The 24,641-nt window shown below is 44.5% G+C and overlaps 2 protein-coding genes across 2 annotated transcripts; one reads left to right on the top strand and one right to left on the bottom strand.

Moving 5' to 3' along the window:
* Positions 1-46: 46 nt before the first annotated feature.
* Positions 47-403, bottom strand: LOC139057483 (mitochondrial import inner membrane translocase subunit TIM14). The gene has a single exon (XM_070535824.1). It carries the CDS (start codon positions 401-403, stop codon positions 47-49), a length of 357 nt encoding a protein of 118 aa, XP_070391925.1.
* A 3,162-nt stretch (positions 404-3,565) lies between these two features.
* Positions 3,566-9,341, top strand: LOC135914202 (DNA excision repair protein ERCC-6-like). The gene is made up of 2 exons (XM_065446948.1): positions 3,566-3,789; positions 5,910-9,341. The coding sequence occupies exons 1-2, from the start codon at positions 3,735-3,737 to the stop codon at positions 9,308-9,310; spliced, it is 3,456 nt and encodes a 1,151-aa protein (XP_065303020.1). The 5' UTR covers positions 3,566-3,734; the 3' UTR covers positions 9,311-9,341.
* Positions 9,342-24,641: the final 15,300 nt, after the last annotated feature.

The following is a 24,641-nucleotide window of genomic DNA, read 5'->3' as shown; positions in this document are numbered from 1 at the left end:
CGGTCCATCATCACTAAACCTGAGCAACTGCGACGAAATTTTGCAGCTATTTTGACTTGCCGCTCTCAAGTAAGTCCTTCGCTTCGTTGATCTTCGCAGCCAGGTAAGGAGAGCCTCCACGATCCGGATGGTTGAGTAGCATGATCCTCTTGTGCGCGTCTTTCAGCTTCGACTTGCTCGCAGACGGGCTCACACCAAGGATAAGGCCAGCTTCTCGTTTGCTCATCTTCATCTCAAACCCACCCCTGTAGTATTTCGAACCCGCAAAAGATTCGGCGGTTGGCAAGTTCTTCAAGCTCTCTTGCAATGTCTTCGACCACGCTCTCGATGAGCGTAGTAGCGCACGACCTGTGAAACCTACAGCAGCAAGGGCCAGGCCAGCAACTATTACGCTTGAAGACATAGCAGCAGCTCACAGACTCTTAAAATGCAACCTCACGGAGCACTGTAACGCAACAGTAAGCTTAGTCTACGCAACTTAGTCGGCGCCGCGCTGCTGCGCTCCCCATCCTCCTCTGTCTTCCGCATTGGATTGTCGCGGCTCGCTACGTGCTTGCGCTCGCATTTCCAGCACAGATTGGCGTGCGCCTGGTCTTCAACTGGGCTACAACAGGGCGCTCACTGCTCGCGCTAAAAGGCGTCGGCTAGCGCAGCGCCGTGCTTATTGCCGTGCGCTTACTGTGTAACCACAGATAAGTGCGCGCCTGCTTTTGTCACTGGGCTTTTAAGAGATCGCTAGCTGCTCGCGATCAAAGACGAAGTGCGCGTCGGCAAGCGCAGAAGTCTTTTGCCGGGTCCTGACCGTGCATGTGAGCACTCAGGAATGCCGGAAAACATGCACGCAATGGGACAGAAAACTACTCTTTATTTTTACTTTGTGATGTACCTTCACACTAGGTAGCGCCGAGCAATGGCTTCTAACAACTTTGTGGGCCCTATAACAAACGCTCACACGCAAAAAAAAAAAAGAGACCCGTCGTGGTTGACTATATGGTGGTGGGCTGCTAAGCACGAGGTCGCGGGATCGAATCCCGGCCGCAGCCGCCGCATTTCGATGAAGGGGGATGGGCGAAATGAGAAAACGCCCGTGTACTTAGATTTAGGTGCACGTTAAAGAACCCCAGGTGGTCCAAATTTTCGGAGACCCCACTACGGCGTGCCTCATAATGAGATCGTGGTTTTGGCACGTAAAACCCCATAGTTTTTTTAATAGAAAGTTATTGGCAAAAATCGAAGCGCCACCTCCTAACGGCAACTGCATCGCTGCTGGAGTCGCACCTGACATATGGCTGTGGCGGCAGTCTATTAACGGCCATGCGCGCTGCAGAGACTCTTTTCTGTGTTTGTTAGAAACCATTGCTCAGCGCTACCCAGTGTGCAGGTACATCACAAAATAAAGGAAAAATAAAGCACAGTTTTCTCTTCCCTTGCTTGTATGTTTCACGGCATCCCTGCGTGCTTACATGCACGGTAACCGCGCGGCAAAAAGCGCGTCTGCGCTAGCAGGCGCCTTTTAGCGCGAGCAGCGAGCCTGTTGAAAGCCTAGTACGCTAAGCAGGCACACACCAATCTGTGCTCGGAATTGCGAGTGCAAGGACGTAGCGAGCCGCGCCGATCCAATGCAAAAAAAACAAAAAACTGGTCACCCGTGTCACCACGTGCTGGTCACAGTTGTTGCATGCGCCGACGGGACTATAGTGAACTAGAGTATTCTAGTTCACTATTGGCGGCGAGGAGTTACGGAGTCGCCCTCTATCGGAAGCGCCTCGATGCCGTAGTATGAGGGATCACGTGACGCGCTCCTCATAGGTTTTGCTGTCAGCGCTCACTGAAAACACCACGCGCGAGCTCTCCCGGACATTTCTGTAAGTACTTTCGAAACGAGAGAAGTTTCTTACTGTCTAAATAATAATCTTGGGCAAACTGAAAGCACACAGTCTTTTACAGACGCTATCTCTTTACCGAATACGTACAGTGAACGCCACTGCGCGCGGTTGCCGCGATAGAGTCTCCCAAACCGGCTTCTTGTGTGAAAGGTAGGTAAACGCTGAGAGCAAACTATGTGAAATATGTTCTTATAGTGTTTGTATAACTAAATGGAGCGTAATAGAATGAAGCCTCAATGCAGCGATCGCGCAGATTCGCAGCGACCGACTGCGCGTCTGCATGCTTGTCCGCGCACTGTTTCGCTTTCTCCGCGCGCGCGTTTTCGCACCGTGCCATGAGCTTTAGGCCGCAGAATATGAGCATTTGACAGTATACAGGCAACCATTGTTGCGTGGGCGCTATCAGAGCTGTTCAAAAATAATTTCATTGTAGAGACTTCGACGCCTACGGGGACTGTGATGTGCCGTCGCGACGATGCAATCTTTTTTTTTTCTTCTAAATTCTTTGATCTTTCAATGCTATTTCTCGAGTTGCGTCGCATTGTATGTTTATCGGCGTTCTCAGCGTGCAATTTCCCGCTGCTCCTTTTTTGTAATCCAGTGCATTAATTCATAACACAAACATGACCATATGCCATGCTTTCTTTAAATGTGCTTCTCACCGCTGCCTTTCCACTCCACTGAACTTGGCAGTATCTATAGTATCGACAAGTTCATAGACCAAACCGTCATGACATTAGTCGGGCAGCGGACTCAGGCGAGCGTCTGAGTGCGCGTTTTGAGAACATCGCAGACCGGGCGCCGTAGCAGAAATCTTCCTCGCGTCTGTGCTTGCTGCATACCCGAGTTGTAGCCGATGACTGCCGGTTTTATGTTTCGCGAGCCAAGCTTCACACAGCTTCTTGTCCTGCGGCTACGTGTGAATAAGGCCGACACCGGCCTCCGTTACGTGCGTCCGGCCCTGCGGCACCGAGCAGTAGCCTACCATGTTGCGCGCCTTCAAAGGCAGCCACTACCTATTGTAGTGCTTTCAAGCGTTGTAAAGGAGACACTCGAAGCGGGAAAATTTCGCCATTAAATGAGGACCGCAGCGTACGAGGGAATTTAAACTCGTTTTCAGCTCGCTTCGGCACGCCCGAAGCAGCCGACGCGGCCGCTATGTCCACGTGATCCCTCCTAGCACGTCACGCCGACGGTGGCGCCAGCTTTTCCAGTGGTGGAGCTCGAGGCCAATAGACGGGACCGTATGCAGTGGCGGCGCCATGCGACGCGTGGTCAAAGCCGCAGCGAAAAAAAAAAAAATGCAGTGCGCGCGCAGGCGGCTCCGGCGCGCTCTCCACGAGACGGTCATTAGAGGACGCCAGTCCACGGGATTGGCCAGTCGTTTCACCGGGTGCGAGAGAGAAAATCTGGGGGCGCGTTTGCCTAGGTACCACGGAGGAGCAGTTTCTTTACGTCTCGTGTTGAGTCACCGCTATCCTTTCACACTTTTCACACAAGTATCTACAGGCTTGTATAAGATGGAGACGTACTTTTTTCTGCACCACAATGTTGAATGTCTACAGATTCCTAAATTATCAAAACATAAAATATATTTAAATAAAGCACCATTTTGAAGGGTAAAAGCGATTCGTGATCCGTTGCCCTGTTACGAGGCGCACAGCCATCATCGCTATCGCCTTCACTGCTTTCACCAATGCTTTCACCTAGCGGCGAAAGGCGCGCGCAAGCTCGGACCGCGCGGAGCGGCGGTTGGCACGGTTGGTGTGAAAACGCTCGCCCTAGACGATATGCCGGCCAAAGCTTGTGAAGCAAAGTATCGCTGACATTACCACTTTGTGCAGCTAAATGATGGCTTCAGCTGGTGAAAGTAACTCGCTTTTCAAGCTTCACAAGACGGAAGGTAAGTAACAAGATGTAGCAAGGTTCTGACTGCTGTTGCCGAAGTCCCGGGGCGCTTTCTTTCGTCGCGTCTGAAGAACCTGACTGGCGTTTCATAAGTGCGTAAATCGAGCTGCCAGGCTGCGAAACAAGTCAGAATTTGCGAATGTGGGGTGAGACGGGACAAAACGCGTCATTTTGAACTTGCCGCTCCCGGTATTCTAACTGCGCCATCTAAGTGGCTTGATATTTTGCGTACAGATGTGCCTACATATCCAATTTGCTTTACTAGAAATCTCGTGATTGGGCAATTGACACAAGAGATACTGGCAACACCGAGGAGACGTCGCTCGCATGGGGTTCGGCTTGCAGGCGACGAGTGGATGGGGCAGTCATTTCCATTGCGTTGCTTGTGATCTCGTTGCCTCGCCGTCGCGCGAAAGATCGCTTACACGGTCTGAGTGTTCGCGATTTCTGTTTCTTTATTCTAGTGGCCCCCTATAAATAGCAAGAAATCAGCTCAATATTTCGAGCGAGTACACTGCAGTCCCAGTACTGTTTTTGTCTTATCAGTCAACGAAAGTTCCTGCCTTTCTTTAAGACGGGCGAAATGCGCCATGAAACGTTTCGTGAGCCCTAATATCCTTATTATGGAGCTCAATAAATGCTGGTTGCGCCTCCATATAGTTTCCGTCTTTTTGTCTAGGACAATCCAGGCTTATAAGAAAAAGACATACAATGCTGTTTTCGCCGAAAATAGCATGTAACGAGCACTTGAACGTCCATCAGCGGACCCGCTTTATTTGAATTGCGATTAAAGTTTTTCGTACGTCGTAGAGGCGTTCGGGAAAGCATGTTTAGCCTACTGAAAGTCGCATTTCGATTGGACGAAATGCGAAAACGCCCGTGTACTTAGATTTAGGTACACGTTAAAGAATCCCAGGTTGTCCATATTAGAGTCCCCCACTACGACTTGCGTCGTGATCATATTGTGGTTTTGGCACGTAAAACCCAATAATTACAGAAAGTGATAAAAACTTCCATGAAGTTTCTCTGGTGCCAACAATAATAAAAGCTAAACCAAATAATGCAGAGGTGAGCACCAGGAATTCTGAAGTCTTGCTCACCGAGAAAAGTAGAAATTGACGAAGGCTTAAGAAAACAAATGCAAAAACACCTATTCATTTAACATGCACATGAAGAAACGGTGTTTCGCCATCCACAAGACCTGCACCGAATCCCACTGGCAGTGCTTGGTATGCAAGTTGTGGATGTTCTGTATGAATTCAGTGCACAAGCTGCAGCGACGCCTGCATGGGGGCCCATGAGGACTACTACAAGAGCCTCATTTGCAAGCAATGAATTATTTTGAGGGGTTTTCTTTCTGACTGTTTAAAGATAATTTTTATTTAATACTTATGCTAATTTCAGTGCCATAATTTCTACTGAAGAAGGCAAGAACTCAAGGAACAATCTTGTATTTTCTCACAATTATGAGTATTAAAAAAAATGTGCCGCTTTGGTGTTTCCTGGACACCAAAGCTGGAACCTGGACTTGCCTGTAGGTTAGGAGCTTGCCGAATCTTCCAGATGCTGGTGGTGTATATTGGATGCAACCCCCCCTGCATGCGCCTGCCTCAGCAGCCCTAGCCTGCGAATCTCCCTGGGTCCAGCTTTGATGGCCCTTAGGTGCTCTGGAGTTTTGGCGCTGCCTGCTTTATTTTCTCGGGTACTCTCCTGAGGCTTTGTTTGCGAATGCCCTGCGGTCTGGCAACAGACTTCTGCAACACACCAGTCAGAACCTTGCAAGAATTTCTGTCCATAATTTCTTATGGAAGCTGAAGCACCCTTTATAAGTGATAGTGGCTGAATTATCAGGCGTAAAGTGCTGTGCCCGTGGGCCAGCCATAAAATGAAAAGGTGCACAGAAGGGGCTCTTTATAGAGCTGGGCGCGATCTCGGCTCATGCAAACTAAAAACATGTTTATATTCTATCGACAGTTCACCACTTTCTCTTAGGCAGCCAGTGGGAGGTGACTGCCATGAGGAATTATAAACAGAAATTCTCACGACTGTCGTAACAATAGACAGAGCCCTTAAAAATTGTTGTTCATTTAAATGTTTCATAATCAACTCTTCCAGGAAAGAAGCTGCTGAAGGAAGGGAACGTCCCTGGAGCACTACAGGCTTTCGAAAGAGCTGTTGAATGCCAGGCCGACGATCGTCTGCAAGCCAAGATGGAAAAAATGCGAGAGTTTTTGAAGAATCAAAATGACCAAGAAGATTGTGATACTGACATGATTGAAATTGGTAAAGGATTCTTTCTCTACCAAGCCATCGAACAAAAGCTCTATGCTTACCAAAAGGAGGGCTTGCTGTGGATGTGGGGGTTGCACTTAAAGAAGCGTGGTGGTGTTCTCGGAGACGACATGGGCTTGGGCAAAACAATTCAAGTCGTTGCCTTTCTTTCAGGCATGTTTGACGGCGAAATGATTAAGAGTGTCTTAATTATTATGCCTGTGTCCCTAATTGCTAACTGGAAAAAAGAATTCGAAGCGTGGGCACCAGGCATCAATGTGTATGAATACCACTCGGTGTCCAAGAAAGAGCGAGAAAGAAACTTGGCCAGGGTGCAGCGACGTGGTGGTGTCCTCTTGACAAGTTATGGCATGGCACAAACAAGCAAAGAAGCATTTTGCACCCAAAATGGCCAACAGTTTGTGTGGTGCTATCTGATTCTTGATGAAGGCCACAAGATAAAAAACCAGACGAAAACAACAAAAGCCATCTACGAGATTCCAGCTAAGCACCGGCTTGTGCTCACAGGTACAGCCGTCCAGAACAATCTTCAAGAACTGTGGGCACTCTTCAACTTTGCACATCAAGGTGCACTTGTGGGCTCTTCAACAACATTTAAGAATCAATATGAGAATCCTATCAACAGGGCACGTGAAAAAGACGCCACTACGGGAGAGAGACTTTTAGGCGCTACGATAGCAGATCAGCTACGGAACTTGATAAAGCCATACTTTTTGAGGAGAACAAAGGCAGAAGTGCTTGAGAACAAAGAGAACAGCGAAGGCGACGAGGCTTCTTTGCGCCCTAAGCTGACATTCACTTCAACAAAAAATGACCTTGTCATATGGATATACCTGTCTGAGCTACAGAAGAAAATATATAAAGAGTTCCTTGAGTCTGATGAAGTAGCCAATACCCTCATGACCAAAAAGTCGCCCCTTGTGCAACTCACTGTGCTTAAAAAAATTTGTGATCATCCAAGACTTCTTTCAAAGCGAGCATGTGTTCAAATGGGTATGTATGATGACATGACAAGAGAAGAAATTGAAGAATTTCTTCAAAGGGAAGAAGGAACATCAATGTCCATTGGTGATGTATCGGATGATGATCTGCTTGAAGAGTCTGGAAAGATGACGTTTGTTTTGCAGCTTTTGACAATTCTCAGAGCTGAAGGTCATCGCACACTTCTTTTCTCTCAGTCAAGGAAGATCTTGGACATCATTAATCGAATTCTCACTCACAGGAGCTTCAGAGTTACTCGACTTGATGGTACAATCAGCAAACTCTGTGAACGTGACCGTATAGTCACACAGTTTCAAAGCAAGGACAATGCTGATGTGTTTCTACTTACGACTCAGGTTGGAGGTGTTGGGCTCACTTTGACTTCTGCTGACAGGGTCATTATTTATGACCCATCCTGGAACCCAGCCACAGACGCTCAAGCTGTCGACCGTGCTTATCGCATAGGGCAACAAAAGAATGTTGTGGTTTATCGCTTGATAACATGCAGTACAGTTGAGGAAAAGATCTATCGCCGCCAGATATTTAAAGATTCTATCATAAAGCAAACAACGGGGAAACAAAGAGACCCCATCCGCTATTTCACAAAGCAAGAGTTAAGGGAACTTTTTACTCTTGAAAACCCCAACTACTCTGGCACACAGGTTCAGCTTTCTCAAATGCACTCATGGAACAAAGACACGAACCCTGCTCTTGAAGATCACATTGCTCTTTTGCAAATGAAGAACATCTTTGGAGTCAGTCATCATGACCTTATGTTCTCCGAGGAATCTCGGGAAAATGCGAAAGATGAATTTGTGCCTGGAGAAATAGAGCGTGTAGAGGAGCGTGCCAAGATGGCACAACATATGATCACAGTAGAAAGTGACATGGTACTAAAGGAGATTGAAAACAAGGAATTCTACACTGTGCCCATCAACAATGCCGTGAAAGTTCGACCAACAGAGCAGCGAGCAAACTCACCTAAAAGGAATCTATTGCCTGGTGTGCCCAACGACCGAGATGACGGTATGTCGTCCAAGTGGAACAAGGCTTTGGTGGTGCCTGATGATGATGTCCACATTGATGGTGTCGACTTGCTTAACAAGTCATTGGCTAGCATGACTTTTGTGACCTCAGAAAATGGTGATAGCATCATAGTTGATGATTCTGAGGAAGAGCTCTTTTCATCTTGTGAAGATATGGATTCTATTGTGATAGACACAGATGAGGAGTCATCAGACTCTCTGAAAGAAGTGGACAGTACTGCAAGTTCCAAGATGGAGAAGCAAGGTTTTCTTGCTTTGAGCACAGCTGACAACAGAGTTTTTGCAAAGGCTGAAGATCAGCTTGGAAATGACACAAAGTGTGATGTGCAAATTGTGAATATTGAACAGCCAGGTAAGGAACCCCACACCGGGGATGAACAAAATCTAATGGCTGACCGTTCATTTCAAGAACTGCATGAATCGCCTGCAGAGTTTTTGCTTGAAGTGCAGGACAAACAAAGCACATCGGAACAAAGCAAATCGCCTTCTTTTTTAGACGAAAGGGAAGACAACCCCACTTGCAAGGCCACTCTACAAGGCAGTTTTGACAAAGGTGCTCAAAAGTCAGCATGTAGATCCTCTTTTAGCGATAATGGAGGCAGTGGGAAGCTCAATAAGGAGACCCATAGCAAATATTTGCATACCATGGAACATGGAAAGAGGCTTATCAAGAAGCGTTTGTGGAATTCCCCCAGCAATTCATCCTTTATTCAGATAGAGGCAAAGCACTTTCAGCTTTCTCCATCTGTCCTCCAAAAGGAAGGTGACAGTGATACCAGAACAACACAAAAAGATCTTGGCACACCGCAAAATCAATTGCCCGAAATGGCAACAAGCAATGTTTCATCTCCTGCCAAGCCATCTGTCAGCCAGCCAAGGCTTCACAGTACACCACTGTCTACTCCTCCCAAGCGAATTGCACCATTTTTTGTAGGGTCACCACAGCCATTTTCACCATCTTCATGCCAAAAGGTGCCTCCAAGTCCTTTTCAGGAGGCCCTTGCAAAATCTGTAGAAGTGGATGTGACCCCCCAGAAAGTGCAACAAGCTTCACCTGCTCATTCGAGCCAGACTTATGTGCATTTCGTGTCTTCAGAAGATGAAGAGGATGCATTAAGTTCTGATGAAGTGGTGTTTTGCAGAGGTTTAAAGAAAAAAGCGTTCGTGATCACTGACAGTAGTGATGAAACACCTTGACTACCTTGTAATAAATTATTTTATTTTGCAATTGTCTTTGCTGACTGTAGCTTCTATTCCGCATTTGCGAAAATTGTAAATGCTAAAGACAGAATTATGACACAAATTTCCTGCCATATGCTTGTTCATTTCTGTCCATTTCTAAAATTCTGAGTGGATGTCTTGCAATAAGTAGTAGTAGTGGTTCTTAAAAAAACGAAAAAGCATGATACCTGCAACGGTGGACACCTCTACCATGATTTTTTTGTAATTGCCATGTGGTTAAAGTGAATATTGCTGCCCTGAAAAGATCAGAGTAATTTCTTTGTGCACTGCTGGCAGCCTTGTCATGCTACTGCTGGGAAGAGCCTTCCCCCAGCATTCTCCCAAATACACCTGTCCCACATTAGCCTCATTTCCTGGCTGGAATGGAAAAGGTGAAAATGAAGACAGACCAGGGGAAGGAGGGGAGGGAACGAGTGCTACGATTTGTTCCCCACTCCTCTCTATTTTCTGATCTAAACTCTTCACTCTGTCTGGTTCTGAGTATCTTATGTAATGACAAGTATTTTATCTTCTGCTGACAATGAGTGGTGGTTGCTTTTTCCTTTGCATGCAAAATTGTTTAATGTTGGAGTGCTTTATGGGTCAGGCCATGCGTGCATGCTCTTTGAAGGCTGCTGCTTCTCAAGTGCATCCTACAGATTTTTTGTTTTTTGTACTGACATGTACCAAGAAACAGGCTGCACAAAATATTTTTCTGGAAGTGGTGTTAGGAGTGCTGATGACTGCTTTACTTTGAGTGCTGCTTGCCAACTTCAGACAAATAACATGTTTGCCTGCGATTCCACGTCAATTTGGCTTTGTATTTAAAATTGGCTTGGTAACTTGTTTTTCGAGTTCCCAAAAAATTGACACTAAATCTGGGTAGACCATTGTCCTAACCCTGGTTTAAAGGTTGGTTCTCTGAAAAATGGCACTATACAACATTCACTCTATTCTGTTTCTTGGCAAATGTGAACTTGCTGGGTTCCATGTAACTAAAACTTGTGCAGTCATTCCTGTGTTTAAATTTGAAAATAAATGTTCAGTTCATGCCTAATATCCCATATCATGAGTGAGCAATCCATAAGAGAGACTGCTATAACTATATGTTATTGCACAGTCTTTTGGAAATTGTTTCTTTTTATCTAAAAAAACGGGGGGGAGAGGGTTTTACTAATAGGCTGTTTTGTATGCTAAGCGTTGATGTGCACTGAATTTCTGCATAAAAACATAATTTCTTGTATTCCATCTCTATAACAATGCAGCAGCACAAGTTCATGGGCACTGCAGTGGTTGACTGGGCAAATTGCAGCTTGGTGAACATTCTTGATTTTAGAAGATGGAAAATACCAGTTCTATTAGTTGCTCATTAGTAGACCTCTCTGGATAGTTTGGATAGTTTTGCACTGGTTTAAGAGACTGCTTATGGTGTCCTTGTGCATCCTCCCACATGCACTGAGAGCTCACTCTCCCTCTTTCTATTCCCCTTTCCCTTACCCCCAGTGTAGGGTAGCAAACCGGACACTCGTTTATTTGATCTCCCTGCCTTTCCTCTTTTCCTTGGATAGTTATTGTGTTGCCCATTGTCATCTAATAGCTATGTTTCATCCCTACATGTAAAAGCAGAGGATGTCAATATTTTAAACTTTTTGAATAATGATTTGAATTTTGCCAATTTGATTTTTGTTGTGCTTGATCAAACATAAAATTGGCGCTAACATGATAAATTTCACTATGTGGCCATAGTAGACAAAGTATGATAAGTTGCTTAGTGGAGCACACTATAGCGCTCAGGGCGCCAGACTTTTCTGGCTAAACCTCTATCATTTGCACTTGCCAAAGAGTCCGGAGTAACTGAACAAAATGAGGATTTGTTCATAACGCTCAATTTGTGCTACATAACGTGCAATGTAATGTAGTAACATAATCTTGCTAAAATTATGTATGTGCTATCATGTTAACATAAGTTTTTATTAATTGTGAAAAAGGCTATCAGTGTTTTACTAGTTGAGCATCCTTACGGTCTGCTCCATTCAGAGTACCCTCGCTAAGCCACAACAAAGCGGCAGGCGATTTTCACATTTTAATTATGCCCTTAGCTAAGCGGGGCGGACCTTTCGTAGTTGCAGCTTCCTCTGGCCAAATTCAGGGAAGTGCAACAAAATTTTAAAAAACGTTGGTCACTTTTATAAAGTAAAACGAATGTACATAACTTATTTGTCCATGAGATATCTAGACGTGCACTTGTAATGTGTTACAGGCCCATTTTGTCGAGTGGCAAATAAAGCGTCGACTTAGAGAACGCCATGTGATAGCCAGTGAGCTTGCATTCCACATCCAATCCAATCCTTTCTGGTGCTGGGTAGAGATGCTGAGCGGACTGTAAAAACACCAAACTAAAACGCACTATTTGAAAAGTATGCAGTTCGATTTGCGTCTGGCACTATTAGATTCATATGCAATTCTTTCTCAAAGATTGTTATGATTCTGTCTCAAAAGTTGCTATTCGCACACTCCTACTTAAAAGAATGCTAAAGAGGAATGTGAAGCTAAAGCAGTATCAACATGGAAATCCAGTTTTTCTTTTTTTCGTGTCTAAAGCTGTACTGTGAAGTGCAGTGCGTCTTTGGACATGAAGCTGGACTAGCAGAACCAGGACATGGCGGTAACATGGTGTACCACAACCCACTTGTGTATGCCAGTCATCCCTGTGAAGTCACTGAAGGCCACAAAATGATCATGCTGCTGGAAGCTTGCTGTATCCCACCTAATTGGCCCTTCCATCATTCATTCTCTGCTTTGCATTCAAACGTTGGTAAAGCCTTGTCCTCTGCTGCTGTCGTGTTTCTTAGAATGCAGGGGGTCCTCTTCAGCTTCCCTCCCCTATTATCCTGTTAAGTGCTTCATGGATTGAGCTTACAGTGGTATGGTCATAGTGAGTACATGCATGGTATCACGAGACCACCATCACCTGTGGGGATGCGCAAGTCTCACGCGTCCCCTGATATATTGTTTTGCCTGCATGTCTCGCGTCTCCTGTAATCCGGCTTCTCTGCATAGCTTAGTGCCGGCGGTGGTCGGTCGAATAGCAGTGCATTACGAGAGATGGCACGAGTGTGGCCATGCTAGCACCACTTATCGGCAAGGTTGGTCGGGCGCGACAGGGAGTAGGCTTTTCCTCTGTGGCTCCGGTTCAGCAAGAGGCGCGAACGTTCCATGCGTGCTCCGATCCATGCTTCTGCAAGACCAAGGAGGTTTGCGAGACAGTCTCACGAGGCCTACACCAGAATGGACGAATAGGATCATTGGAACGCGCCACCATTCGCATGACTGTATGTGTGAACGACCAGGCGTTACTGTCAAGCATGGGGCTAACATATTCGCTCGCTACCCGGTCACGGTGAGTCGGACTTCCTTGGTTTGTTGTGTGCTCATTGGCTTGTTTTGTAGATAGCAACTCGTCTAGCAGCATTAGTCTATGAAAAGTGCAATAAATGCCCTTGTGATTGTTTGCACTACTGTGTTGTTGTTCCTTTGTCCCAAGAGCACGGTTGAGAATGGCAGGCACCTCGGGATTCCATAACATATGTATAGCTGCCAACTTCTACGATTTTATTGTAATATGCCCGGGTTTTAAAGCTTGTTTGCAACTGTTGTATAGACGCTAATGGTTTTCATCCAGCTTAGGTCACATTCTATTTTAAAAAATATAAATACAGTCGCCGACTGATTTTCAGCGCCGAATTACTTGGACCCGCCTGATTATTGAGACGCGTACCCACAGCAGCACCACCCATGGACTCCACTGAAGCTGCGGATAACACAACCACATTTTAGGTTGCTGTTGTATGAATAAAGTTCATGAATATTTCCGTCTGTAACACATATCATTCTAGCTGCGAATATAAGAGTGTGCCTGTTTACAGCATTCCTGCGGAACGATTTCTGTGAATTATTATAGTAAGTGGTCCCCATCGTGAGTACTAAAGCAATCTTTAGTATTTTTAAGCAAAGTGTAGTATTTTGTGTCTTTGATTGTACTATTTCTAAAACCTTAAAGTTGGCAGGCCTGCATGTTTCCAGCTTAACATATGAAACCACACCGCTTTGGGACATTTTGAACTGGTTGCATTACAAGGTGATGTAATTATTTGTGATGTTCTCGAGAAATTGAGGTTTCATAGTGCAATTATACTGAGTTGACAGAAAATTAAAATTTGTCAGTACTTTAAGCTGGATTGGTGAATTATAGGGATATTCAAATAGTGAAACTTCTAAATCCCGTACGAATATTAGCGAAAAATGACTTCCAAATATTGAATATTTCCTCCTTTTTTTTTTTTGACAAAGTGAAATTTGAAGTTCTGTGTGGTGAAAAAGTTAGGCTTATATACATTTCACATATGCAGTACCATTTGCAATTGCAGAACACTGCAGAGGTTCATGGAGCACTATAACAAAGGCAGTAAGGAAACAAGGGAACATGTCACCAGGTGCACGTATAGTGTTTGTTGAAGTATAGATACTACAGCAGTACACATTGTGTTAAGGAGATGCTAACATACGGAGACTCGCCTAATAATAAAATGAGAAATTCGTGTATATGCTGTCTCTGAGCCAGGCATTACTGATTTTTCACGAGGTGCAAAGAGCCAAGTAGACGTCGCGAGCGCCGGATCAATGGTGAACCGCGCTGGAGTCGCGTGGTGGACGCGGCCAATCACAGACCCTGGCATGACCTTCAATCATTTGCTCCTTGTGTGCTTGTTTCTGTATGCAGGAGATAGCTGAAGCAGCAAATTTGAAGATGGAGAGATACGCTTTCCAGTGAGACCAAGATAAAAACGTTTGGTCGCGCCGTTCCAGGTATATTGTGGCTTGAAAAACGCTGTTTTCTTAATTTCCGTGAAATTTTTTGCCACCTTGGGTGATAAAACAAATTTTTAGAGCACTTCTACGTGGTTTACAGTGATGATATGTCGGAATCAGATAGAAAAAGAGTTATAGAAACTGAAAACGTGATTTTTAAAAAATAGATTTTTTGGACATTTTTCGTGACGCGAAAGCCGCGTCCCCCCCCCCCCCCTTTTAAGCTTCCCCTGAGCACACACCTTTAGAAGGATACATAAGCATTTTGTTAACCATGATTTACCTTTTTAACACAGGACATAAGCAGCAGCAATCTTAGAACAGCAAGAACAGATAAGCAGCATGTTGGTTTTAGATTACAGTGTCTTTTCCAGTGACTCTGCTGTTGCCGATATTGCCAGCTTCAGGAACTTTTTTTTATAAACTTGCTCGACTCAAGTACTTGTCTGGCGTCATTTCACCATCCGAAGACTCCCAATGGTAGAGTTTGGAGACCAACAAGTGAGACGTTTTCATGAAAATAATTTATTTTTCACAAGACTTTGTGCAAAGTTAGTAAATCATAAAATGAAGCGAAATTTGTAAACAGTAGGGAAAATTTAGGAGTTAGAAAGTGTGTAATTGAATTAGACCTACCACTTTAACTGCTACAGCCAATCTAGGCATGGGGCTCGGAGACTGTCGTAACGAGGATCGCAATGCGAATACACTGAAGAGCAACACTACTGCTGCTCCGGTGTAGTATCTTTCAAGGCTATACATTTAATGTGACGGAAAAATGTTGGTTATTAGCAGAGAATAACAACAAGGTTTCTTTCTAAATTTCTTGCTTTACCTGCAGCTCCAGTACGTTACTAGTACATATTGAATCCCAAAGTATTTGCGCATATGTCCGGGCCATCCTTATTCATAAAAGTTCTCAAAACTCATTAGGCTGAGTTTTTTGATCCGTTAGAATGCAATGTAATTCTTGTTTATCTATAAACTATCAAGCTGCCCCAACACCAACTGCCATGGTGGTTTAGAGGCATTGGCGTTGCGCTGGTAGGCCCGAAGGCGTGGAATCAAATCCCAGTCACAATGGCTGCATTTCGATGGGGCCGAAAAGCAAAAACACCCATGTACCATGCACTGGGTGCATGTTGAAGAACCCCAGATAGTCAAAATTAATCTGGGGTCCCCCACTACGGCATGCCTCATAATCGTATCATGGTTTTGGCACATAAAACCCCAGATTTTAATATCTTTTTGAGAAACTAGTGCAGGAATTTCAAGCCAGTCTTTGGTCTTTGTCTTATCTGGCTAACAAAGACTGCTCACGGTAAGACTGACATTTCTGGTTTTCCAGAACTGTCATTTACTATGGGTAAGAAATGTTTGAAATTTCAAATACGGATCGAAGAGTTGCTGCTATCTGATTGATATTTGAAATTCTATTTAAAATTTAAAATTCTAAAATATTCATTTTTTTTTTCTAATATTGGAACCTTGAGTGAGGGAAGTGTGCGAGGACTGTTCTGAATGATTCCATTGTAGAAGAGCTGTGGCCGCTGCACGCACACATCAGTGCCTGAGCAAGTGCACGAGGCAGATAACCTAGTCTCTGCTTGCCATAATTTCGACGTGTCAAAACAGGCGTTACGTGGACATTGCAGTAGCATGGCCGATCCCTACATCTGTGGACGTCTCGGACCTGCGGCGAAGCATTCCGAGCATCGGTGACGCGGACTTCACGACCAAGATTCACGCGCGGAATTCTCGGACATACAGCTAAGTCTTTCAGCACTTGGCGTTTGCTCTCTCCCATGTCTACGCCGGCTCTCGCCGCATCCACGTGTGAACGTGACAGTGTGAGTACGCAGGAGGAAATGGATGCATGTGCTCCCCCCACACTTTCTAGTAAAGAACAGCTCCAGTTCCATTGGTTGTTAGACACTTTGTCTTTTTAGTATAGTCCTTAATAAACACTCAGAAATTCCCAGCGAGGCCTAAAAATAGCCGCAGGGAATGAACGTCGTGAGGCTTCGCAAGAAACTTGATGTGCTGCATACTTTCTTCCTTAGAACTCTTGGTTTTTCCATCCAAGCATCTGCTGAGAAATACCATGGTGTGACAAAAGAATTCTCTCTTCCTCATGTTGATTTTCAGCCATGCATTACTGAGTGCTTGCAGTACTGCTGAAAGGAGAGTTACGTGGTCATTTCTGGTCCTTCAATAAACTAGAATGCCATCCACATATATATTGCAGAACTTCCCCCTGAAATGTTTAAGTACACCATTCATCATCTTCTGAAACCGTGCATCCAAGTCAAAAGGTGTAATGAATGCTGTGAATTTCTTTGTAACTTCCTTTAAGAGTACTTGCCTTTACATATTGTTAAGAATGGCGAGCTGCAATGCAGGATTGCCACCCAATTACGACTGGGGAACAAGACGCGCATCCCCCACTCTCCGTCGCTTCAGCTAGGATGCGTTTGATGAAGCAGGCTTTGTGCTGAAAACCGCCGCCATCCTCTAGCCCCATCGCCGTTGTGACGGAATGAGTTCGGCGGGCGAACTATTGTGCCCGAACTCCCCAGCGCGGACCTGATCTGCTACGCATGCACGAGCTGCCGCGGGAAAGCCGTTTTTTGTTGCTTCCCACGCGCCGACCGGGACGCAAGACAATGAGCTACCCAGAATGGCTCCGAGCTACCCGGAACGGCTCCCCTCGGACGTCGGCTCCAGGCATTGGAATGTGTGTGCCTTTGTGTGCGTAGGCCGTCCTGCGGGAGGCGGCTAGTTTTGCGATGACGAAACAAACATTCGCCGCCTTGTATTGCCGGAGGACCGAGTGTTTAAAAACTGCTGTTGTGCGAATGCTCGACACGCTTTGTCTTAAACAGTCATGTTGGACTGACACTCTTTTTCTTAAGCAGTCACGTTAGACTGATGCACTTTTCTCAAGCAGTCATGTTAGACTGATATAAATACTGTAAATAAACCCATATTCCTTGTTCTCGATGAGAAGCAGTTCTTCCCTTCATCAACGTCCTCAGCGTGGATAAGTTGGACGACGGCATGGGCCAGCTACCTTCGAATTCATGCCGGACTCCAATCTTGACAACGGATCATGAGCGATGGGATTGAGCCCCCAATCCTGACAATATCCTTTACACAAGTGTATTCTTGAAAACCATTCGCACCCACCGGTTTCATCGCTTGTCAACTCTTGTCAACTCTTGGCATTGGAAAGGGAAAGAGATCGGTTTGCCTGTTGATGATCTGGTGATCCATACACAAGCAGAAAGATCCATCTTCTTGAGGCACGATCGTAATCGGTGAGGCAAACGATGATGTGGATGGGCTGATGATGTCAGCGACCAACATTCCTTGAGGCTCCTGTTTTATCCAAGTCCTCTTTTTGTGGCTCATGGCATATGGCTTCTTTCTGACTACACTTTGTCTCGCAGTTAAAAGGGCACTGCGATTGTTGTGGTAGCCAATAGAGATGAGTTTTGGATACTTCGTCACTTAGTCAATGCACGTAACCATTCTGGGTTCTTTTTCACTAATATGAGAGCATTTTCCCATGTTGTCAGCTGTGATGACATCATTCCATAGTATATTCATTTTGAGAAGCTTCATGTTGGGCTGACATAAAAGGAAATTAAAATCGACACAAGACATCACGAGGCTCTTCACATGGACTATTTTGTCTCTAAAGGTAACTTCTGCCTCCATCCATTTCATGAACTCCTTGCAAGCTCCATCATAGCTGCAAACCCTGATCGGTTTCCCCAGGACAGATGTCATTGTTATTGACCATCTTCTCATTGATTAGGCTAACTGAAGCACCAGCGTCAATCAGCGCTGAGACGTGGGAAGTGTTTACAACCATGTCAGCGAAAAGTATGTTTGGGCTTACACTAAATACAGTCTCCTGTTCTTTAATTATATACCCCTGCGAACAATGATGCGACCGCTTTTGAGACAATGTGTGGTTCTCACTTGATTGATGTTGATCTTGATTTGCTGCATAGTGGTTCGGATAAGGCAGAACATCTTTTAATGACCCTATCTCATTTGGCTTAGGTTCGACTTCTTGTAGCTTGACTTCAGCTGTAGGCTCGGATGTTGCATACCTTAAACAATGAGGAAGCTCCTCAGAAGTTAAGGGTGCCTTTATTAAAGTGAAGCTTTCTTTGCCACTTCTTTTGACTTTCCCACTGCTGCTGCTGCTGCTGTCTGGCACACCGTGTGGGGGTGGTGGTTCAGAGCATGTACATCCATGGAAGTGTGGCAGAGAAGAAAGGAGATGCGAGAAACTCGTTTCAACCACACTGCATCGAATATGCACAATGCCCTCTAGACCTCCCTGGGCCTCACCACATAGCCTCTTGACTGGTGTAATTATCCGTGACACCCCCTCCCCCCTTGAAAAAGCATCTCAGAAATTGCAGTGCTTATATTTCTACTAATGTGCAAGTTTAGAGGGAAGTTAGATAGAATTGTAGAGAGGAGGGGGGTGAGAGGGCAGGGAATGGGGGGTGGGGGGGTAGAACTGACACAGTCGCGAAACGCATGAATAACAGCCTTGCCACTCTTCATTTGCAGTTCCTATACAAAGGGACAGGGGACAGGGAAATGGTGACACGAGAATCCAAGGAAACGCTGCTACTGTAGACATGACAGTGGTTGCAGGCAAACAATAAATTTCAGTTCAAGGTACAGTACGGTACGTTTCTGCTATTTCTGAAAAATAAACACCATGTAAATTTGTCAAGCGGACAACTAGTGCAGGGTGTGCAGAAGCAGAGCTGCTTTAAAGCACACCATAGGGTCAAGGCGACGCTGCAGAAGTTGCACGTCAAATCAACACTTCAATGCCTGCCGCGGTAGCTTTGCGGCTATGGCATTGCTTGAAGTCGCGGGTTTGTCTCTACCGTGGCAGCCGCATTTCAACAGGGGCAAAATACAAAAATGCTTGTACACTTAGATTTAGGTACACGTTAAAGAACACCACAGTGTCAGAATTAATTTGGAGTCCGACACTGCAGCGTGCCTCATAATCCGACTGCGGTTTTGACATGTACAGCTCCATACTTCAATTAAAGTTTAATACTTCTGCCACGATGTGATGTGCCATATGAGGCAATGAATATGTTCAACCCTCTCAGAGGTTGTGATGGTGCAAGACACGGTCTCAAGCAAACACCTCCCCCTGTGTGTTTTGTGTACTACACAGACAAACAGCAATGGTGCATGCAAGGCAATGTTTAACATCAACTTACTACTCTTGTGTTGTACTAAATGTTGGAAGAAATTAAACATTCACCATCAACATCACTGCTAATTATTGTCGATCAAAGCAAACTGCACAGAAAGCTTTGCTTACATTGATTCCCACAGTGTGTGGGATCTGCATAATCCTTGCATTTGTTTTTGGTGGTCTTTCTTCATGCCACGTATGATTAGAGGCATCATACATGATTCTGGAAGCTTCGGTTCCGCATCGTACAGCAATTGTCGCTTCTTAAAGAAATAATCAACTATGTCATCATCTTTTTGTTTATACATAATCACCTTGTTCCAGTGTTCTACTGGGTTCTTTCTGAAAGCAAGAAGAACACTGTTTTTCTATGACTCCCATGCATCTTCCCTGTGATGGACAAAAGGCAAGTTGAACCACTTTTTGGCGTTTTCAGAAAGGTAGGCTCGCATGTTGAATATTCTGTCAGGGTCTCTGTACCAATGGTTCTGTTCACATGCGTATTCAAATACGTTCAACCAACCGTATACACTGGATGAACTACCGTCGAACATGCCCGGGCTGACTGCTATGCAATTAGCCCTGCCCGATGCAATTATCGTCAGCAATGCTTGTTGCTGCTCTAGTTACTTTTGCAACTGAGCCAACTGGGTTCACGCATTTGAAAAGCTTGACATTTCTGTGCATGTATCACTATGGCTTGAAACATACTCCTTATCAACGTTTTGTTTATTCCAGGTTTCAAAATCTGAGAGGTATGTTGAGCTTCACACACCAGTAGAGTGATGATATGGTTGATCGGCTGTTTGGAATTGGCGGTGATGGCTTCAGGGCTACCAGGGCTAGTCATCTCTTTCAGCGCAGCAACGAAGTTCTCACTGTCCAGCTCATCGCCAGCAATCAGTAGATGGCTGTCTCACTCTGCGAGGTAGAAGGTTACCCACATCTAGTAACTGTCATCGGTTGTTCCAAATATAAAGTACCGGCGAAAACACTATGCCTTTAGCCATTTATTAGAACTTGTTCATATTCCTCTCTTCTTCTTCCTTGGAACTGCTGGTCCTTCATTATCACTTTCTCCCGCTGATCCTGTGGGATCACTACAACTGTCAGTACTCTTATCTGGCTGCATGACCTTTCTGCTGTGAGTGGCTTAAGTTTCACTGCCAAGGGCATTAAGATGACACCTCATGTGCAAATAAAATGCCTTAAAATGAGCTTTAGGGGCATCTATTGCTTACAGTTGCTTACGCATCGCAAGAGAAATATATGTACCATACTCCACAACAGGTGGCACCACTGATTTTACATTTTCATCATTTTCTTGCTTACAAAAGCTCTATTCTCACTGTGAATGGCGAATTCGTTATTACAGAAGCCTAATGTTTCAATCTAGCTCGACTTTATTATTGTTATTTTTTTCGAAGCTTAAAGGGACACTAAAGGAAAATATTGAATTATTTTGCTAGCTTATCTGTCTAGAATTCTATCATCGTTTTCTTGAAGCCAATAAATAGCATTATTCCACAGAAAATTGCCACCAAACATCCGGCTGCCACTCCTAAATTTGAATTGCCCACACAAAAAATGAGGCCATGACATAATCTCCATGTCACCACCACTGCCCCCTGTATCTGCGAATTGGCCCCTCTCTCAACTTGTGTCGGCGGCGTTCCTCGAACCTCTCGCCTTTGCCTGCTCTATCTTCTGCTGCCCACAATTCGCTTGTAGTGTTTGTACATACCTCGTCTCCCAGCTGGCTGACAGCACCAACCGCCCTGATGTCACGCCATGCATCACAAGAGAGAGGTACGTACCATACTCCACGACAGCTGGCACTACTCTGATCTTACATTTTTATAATTTTCTTGCTTACAAAAGCTCTATTCTCGCTGAAAATTGTGAATTCATTATTACAGAAGCTTAATGTTTCAATCTAGCTCGACTTAATATTTTCCTTTAGTGTCCCTTTAAAGAGAAGCTTTGCCATATCAGCTGCAGAGATCCGAGATCCAAGAGCATGGTTTATTGTTTCTTGGAGGTTCCGGGGCATGAAGCTTTTACTTCAATGCGTGCGCGTGGTGCTAAGAGTACAGATATCGTAATTTTAGTTGTTGGCTGATTCTAGAGCTTTTTCTTTAATCATATTGGCTAACTCCCATGGGAATATTTTATGGATAATTCTATTTCTTTAGTTGAGCTAATACTACATGCAAATCATGGAATTGTTCATTGACATAGTCTGTGCATTGATGCTTCAAATCATAAAAGAATTTAGTGTGGCTTCTGGTCACAGCGGTCAGAACGTGGCCTCTTGTATTTTTAATATCCTGGCTTAGAAACTTTCATTTCGTAAGCTTATGCTGCAGGCAACCATTCATTTACAGTGACATGACCTTTGGCATTCTGCAGGACACCATTATTGTTCATAACTTTCAAGTGAACTGCCAGATGAAACCACAAAATGGTACCAAATTGTCCATGGCTGTGTCATTTACTGTAAAATTTGCTCCCCCACTAGTGATTATTTGTGGGTTCTCGACTGCATTATAAACTACTGGCAAACTTGACAATCCAGTAATTTATCATTGCTAAACATAATTACACTTTGCTGAAAGGGTAATAATGCTGCCTTTAGGGTCCTGAATTAGCAACAGTCTGATGGCAAAGACTTCTCACAAACATTAAACACTTAACTGATATTGCTGGCCCTTGTAGATAGCTGCTACTGCATTGCGCCATAGGCTATCTGAAATGTAATTTTCAATTCCCCTATTCACTATATGGGAGCTAGTGTACAAGTATTTATTAGTACTGAGTTTGAATTTGCATGGTCCACATTTTCTGAAATCCACTGCATTGAAGCCATTAAGAACAGCACATTGTGCTTCTTCATTAATGATTAGAAACATGCACACACAATAACCTCAAATTTAGAGGGGCTCTGCGACACCCTCTTTGCTCTCTCTTGTCACTCCTTTGTAATATTTTGGCTGGCATCATGCTTGAAAAGCTTGCGGCACTTTATACGCAATGCCTCACGACTTCAAGTGTACCAAAGAGCTCGAAGAATACCAACATTATACTACCTAATCCATAAGAAGTGAGACGTCAAAGAATTGAAGAATTATAGGACCATTAGCTTGCTTTCAGTATTGTATAAAATATTTACCAAGATAATTTCCAATAGACTCGGGGTAACACTTCTGTCAACCAAGAGAACAGGCTGGCTTCAGGAACAGATATTCTACAATGAATCACATACATGTCATCAATCAGGTCATTAATAAATCTGTAGAGTACAATCAACCTCTCTATATGGCTTTCATAGACTATGAAAAAGCATTTGATCTAGTAAAGATACCAGCAGTCGTAGAGGCATTGTGTAATCAAGGAGTACAAGAGGCTTACATAAATATCTTAGACAATACCTACAAAGATTCCACAGCTACATTGATTCTCCACAAGAAAAGTAAAAAGATACCTATAAAGAAAATGGTCAGGCGAGGAGGCACAATCTCCAATGGTATTCACTGCATGCTTGGAAGAAGTATTCAAGCTATTAAACTGGAAAGGCTTAGGAGTAGGGATTAACAGTGAATATCTCGGCAATCTTCGGTTTGCAGATGGCATTATCCTGTTCAGCAACACTGAGGACGAATTACAACAAATGATTGAGGACTTTAACAATGTAACAGTAAGTCTGAAGATAAATATGCAGAAGACAAAGATAATGATCAATAACCTGGCGAGGGTACAAGAGTTCAAGATCGCCAGTCAGCCTCTAGAGTCTGTGAAGGAGTACGTTTGCCTAGGTCAATTACTCACAGGGAACGTTGATCATGAGAAGGAAATTTACAGAAAAATAAAATGGGTTGGAGTGCATACGGCAGGCATTTTTAATTACCAAAGTCTTACTGTGAGCATACCACTGTCATTGAAAAGTGTACAATCATTGCATTCTACTGGTGCTCACCTATGGGGCAGAGACTTGGAGGTTAACAAAGAATCTCAAGAACATGTTAAGGACCGTGTAAATAGCAATGGAATGAAAAATGATAGGCATAGTGTTAACAGACAGGAAGAGAGCGGTGAGGATCGGAGACCAAGATTAGACAATATTTTAGTTGACATTAACAGAAACAAATGTAGCTGGGCAGGCCATGTAATGCATGGTAGATAACTGGTGGAACATTATAGTTACACAATGGGTGCCAAGGAAAGGGAAGTGCAGCCGAGGACAACAGAAAACTATGTGGGGTGATGAAATGAAAAAATTTGCAGGCGCAAGTTGGAATCGGCTAGCGCAAGGCAGGGATAATTATAGATCGCAGGGAGAGGCCTTCATCCTGCAGTGGACATGGAAATAGGCTGATGTTGATGAAATGGCATGACAATGTCTATTATACCTTTGTTAAATATATTGAAAGGAACCATTGGTGGGCTTGAATAGTTGAGTGGAGCACATTCACTGGCTGATTAGCAAAAATAAAGACTGATAATGGTTGCTCATCAGTAGCTGAACATCGTGAATTGTACAGTGCTCACGGAATGAAACGCGTCAATTTAGGGCTAAGTAATTCGCATACTTTCGTTTCCGCCGGCTGAAGTCCGTGTCCCATAGACGTAATTTTGACGCGTACACCTGCATCGGAGTCCTCGTCACCTTTGGTGACCAAATTCCTAGCTACATGACATGGTGCTTTCGTGTACTTTGTACCTATGTAGGGTTCTAAACGTATAGCGACTGGCAATATGTCAAGCTGCGACATCGTGTCCTTCTGCAAGCCAGTAGACGAGCGGACTGGCTGCAGCGCATTGACAGCCGCTATCTGATGGGCGCCAGGATTTGCGCGATTGCGGCCGTCGCAATAGCGTTTCGCGAGTCCGGTATTAGGGTAAATGCAAGCGCAAGGGAACAGGGCCTGGCCATGTCCCCTTGCGTGTCGTTTCAGGGGATGAACAGACGCGCAAATGTGAATGGTCTGCACGGTGCAGCCACCTGGTGGCATAGAGCTCAACCAGACACAGTAGCAGTAAGAAAATGTATTCTTGTTTGCTGCTGGTGTAAATTTTTCGCAGGAGTGTAGTCGTTAACACGTTGTTTTTGTAAATGCTTAAAGTGTTAATTTTACACTTGGTTAAAGCAATATTAGCTCTTTCTTTGGCTGGTTAAGCTCTGCGCCA

This window comes from Dermacentor albipictus, chromosome 1, assembly GCF_038994185.2.
Source record: "Dermacentor albipictus isolate Rhodes 1998 colony chromosome 1, USDA_Dalb.pri_finalv2, whole genome shotgun sequence".
In the NCBI taxonomy this organism is placed as follows: domain Eukaryota; kingdom Metazoa; phylum Arthropoda; class Arachnida; order Ixodida; family Ixodidae; genus Dermacentor; species Dermacentor albipictus.
Note: the sequence above shows the minus strand (reverse complement) of the source record. Positions and strands in the feature narration are given on the sequence as shown.

Coding starts and splice junctions, on each gene's coding strand:
- LOC139057483 (XM_070535824.1), bottom strand. CDS start 403: ATGTCTTCAAGCGTAATAGTTGCTGGCCTGGCCCTTGCTGCTGTAGGT.
- LOC135914202 (XM_065446948.1), top strand. CDS start 3,735: ATGATGGCTTCAGCTGGTGAAAGTAACTCGCTTTTCAAGCTTCACAAG. Junction 3,790..5,909: donor CAAGCTTCACAAGACGGAAG/GTAAGTAACAAG, acceptor CAACTCTTCCAG/GAAAGAAGCTGCTGAAGGAA.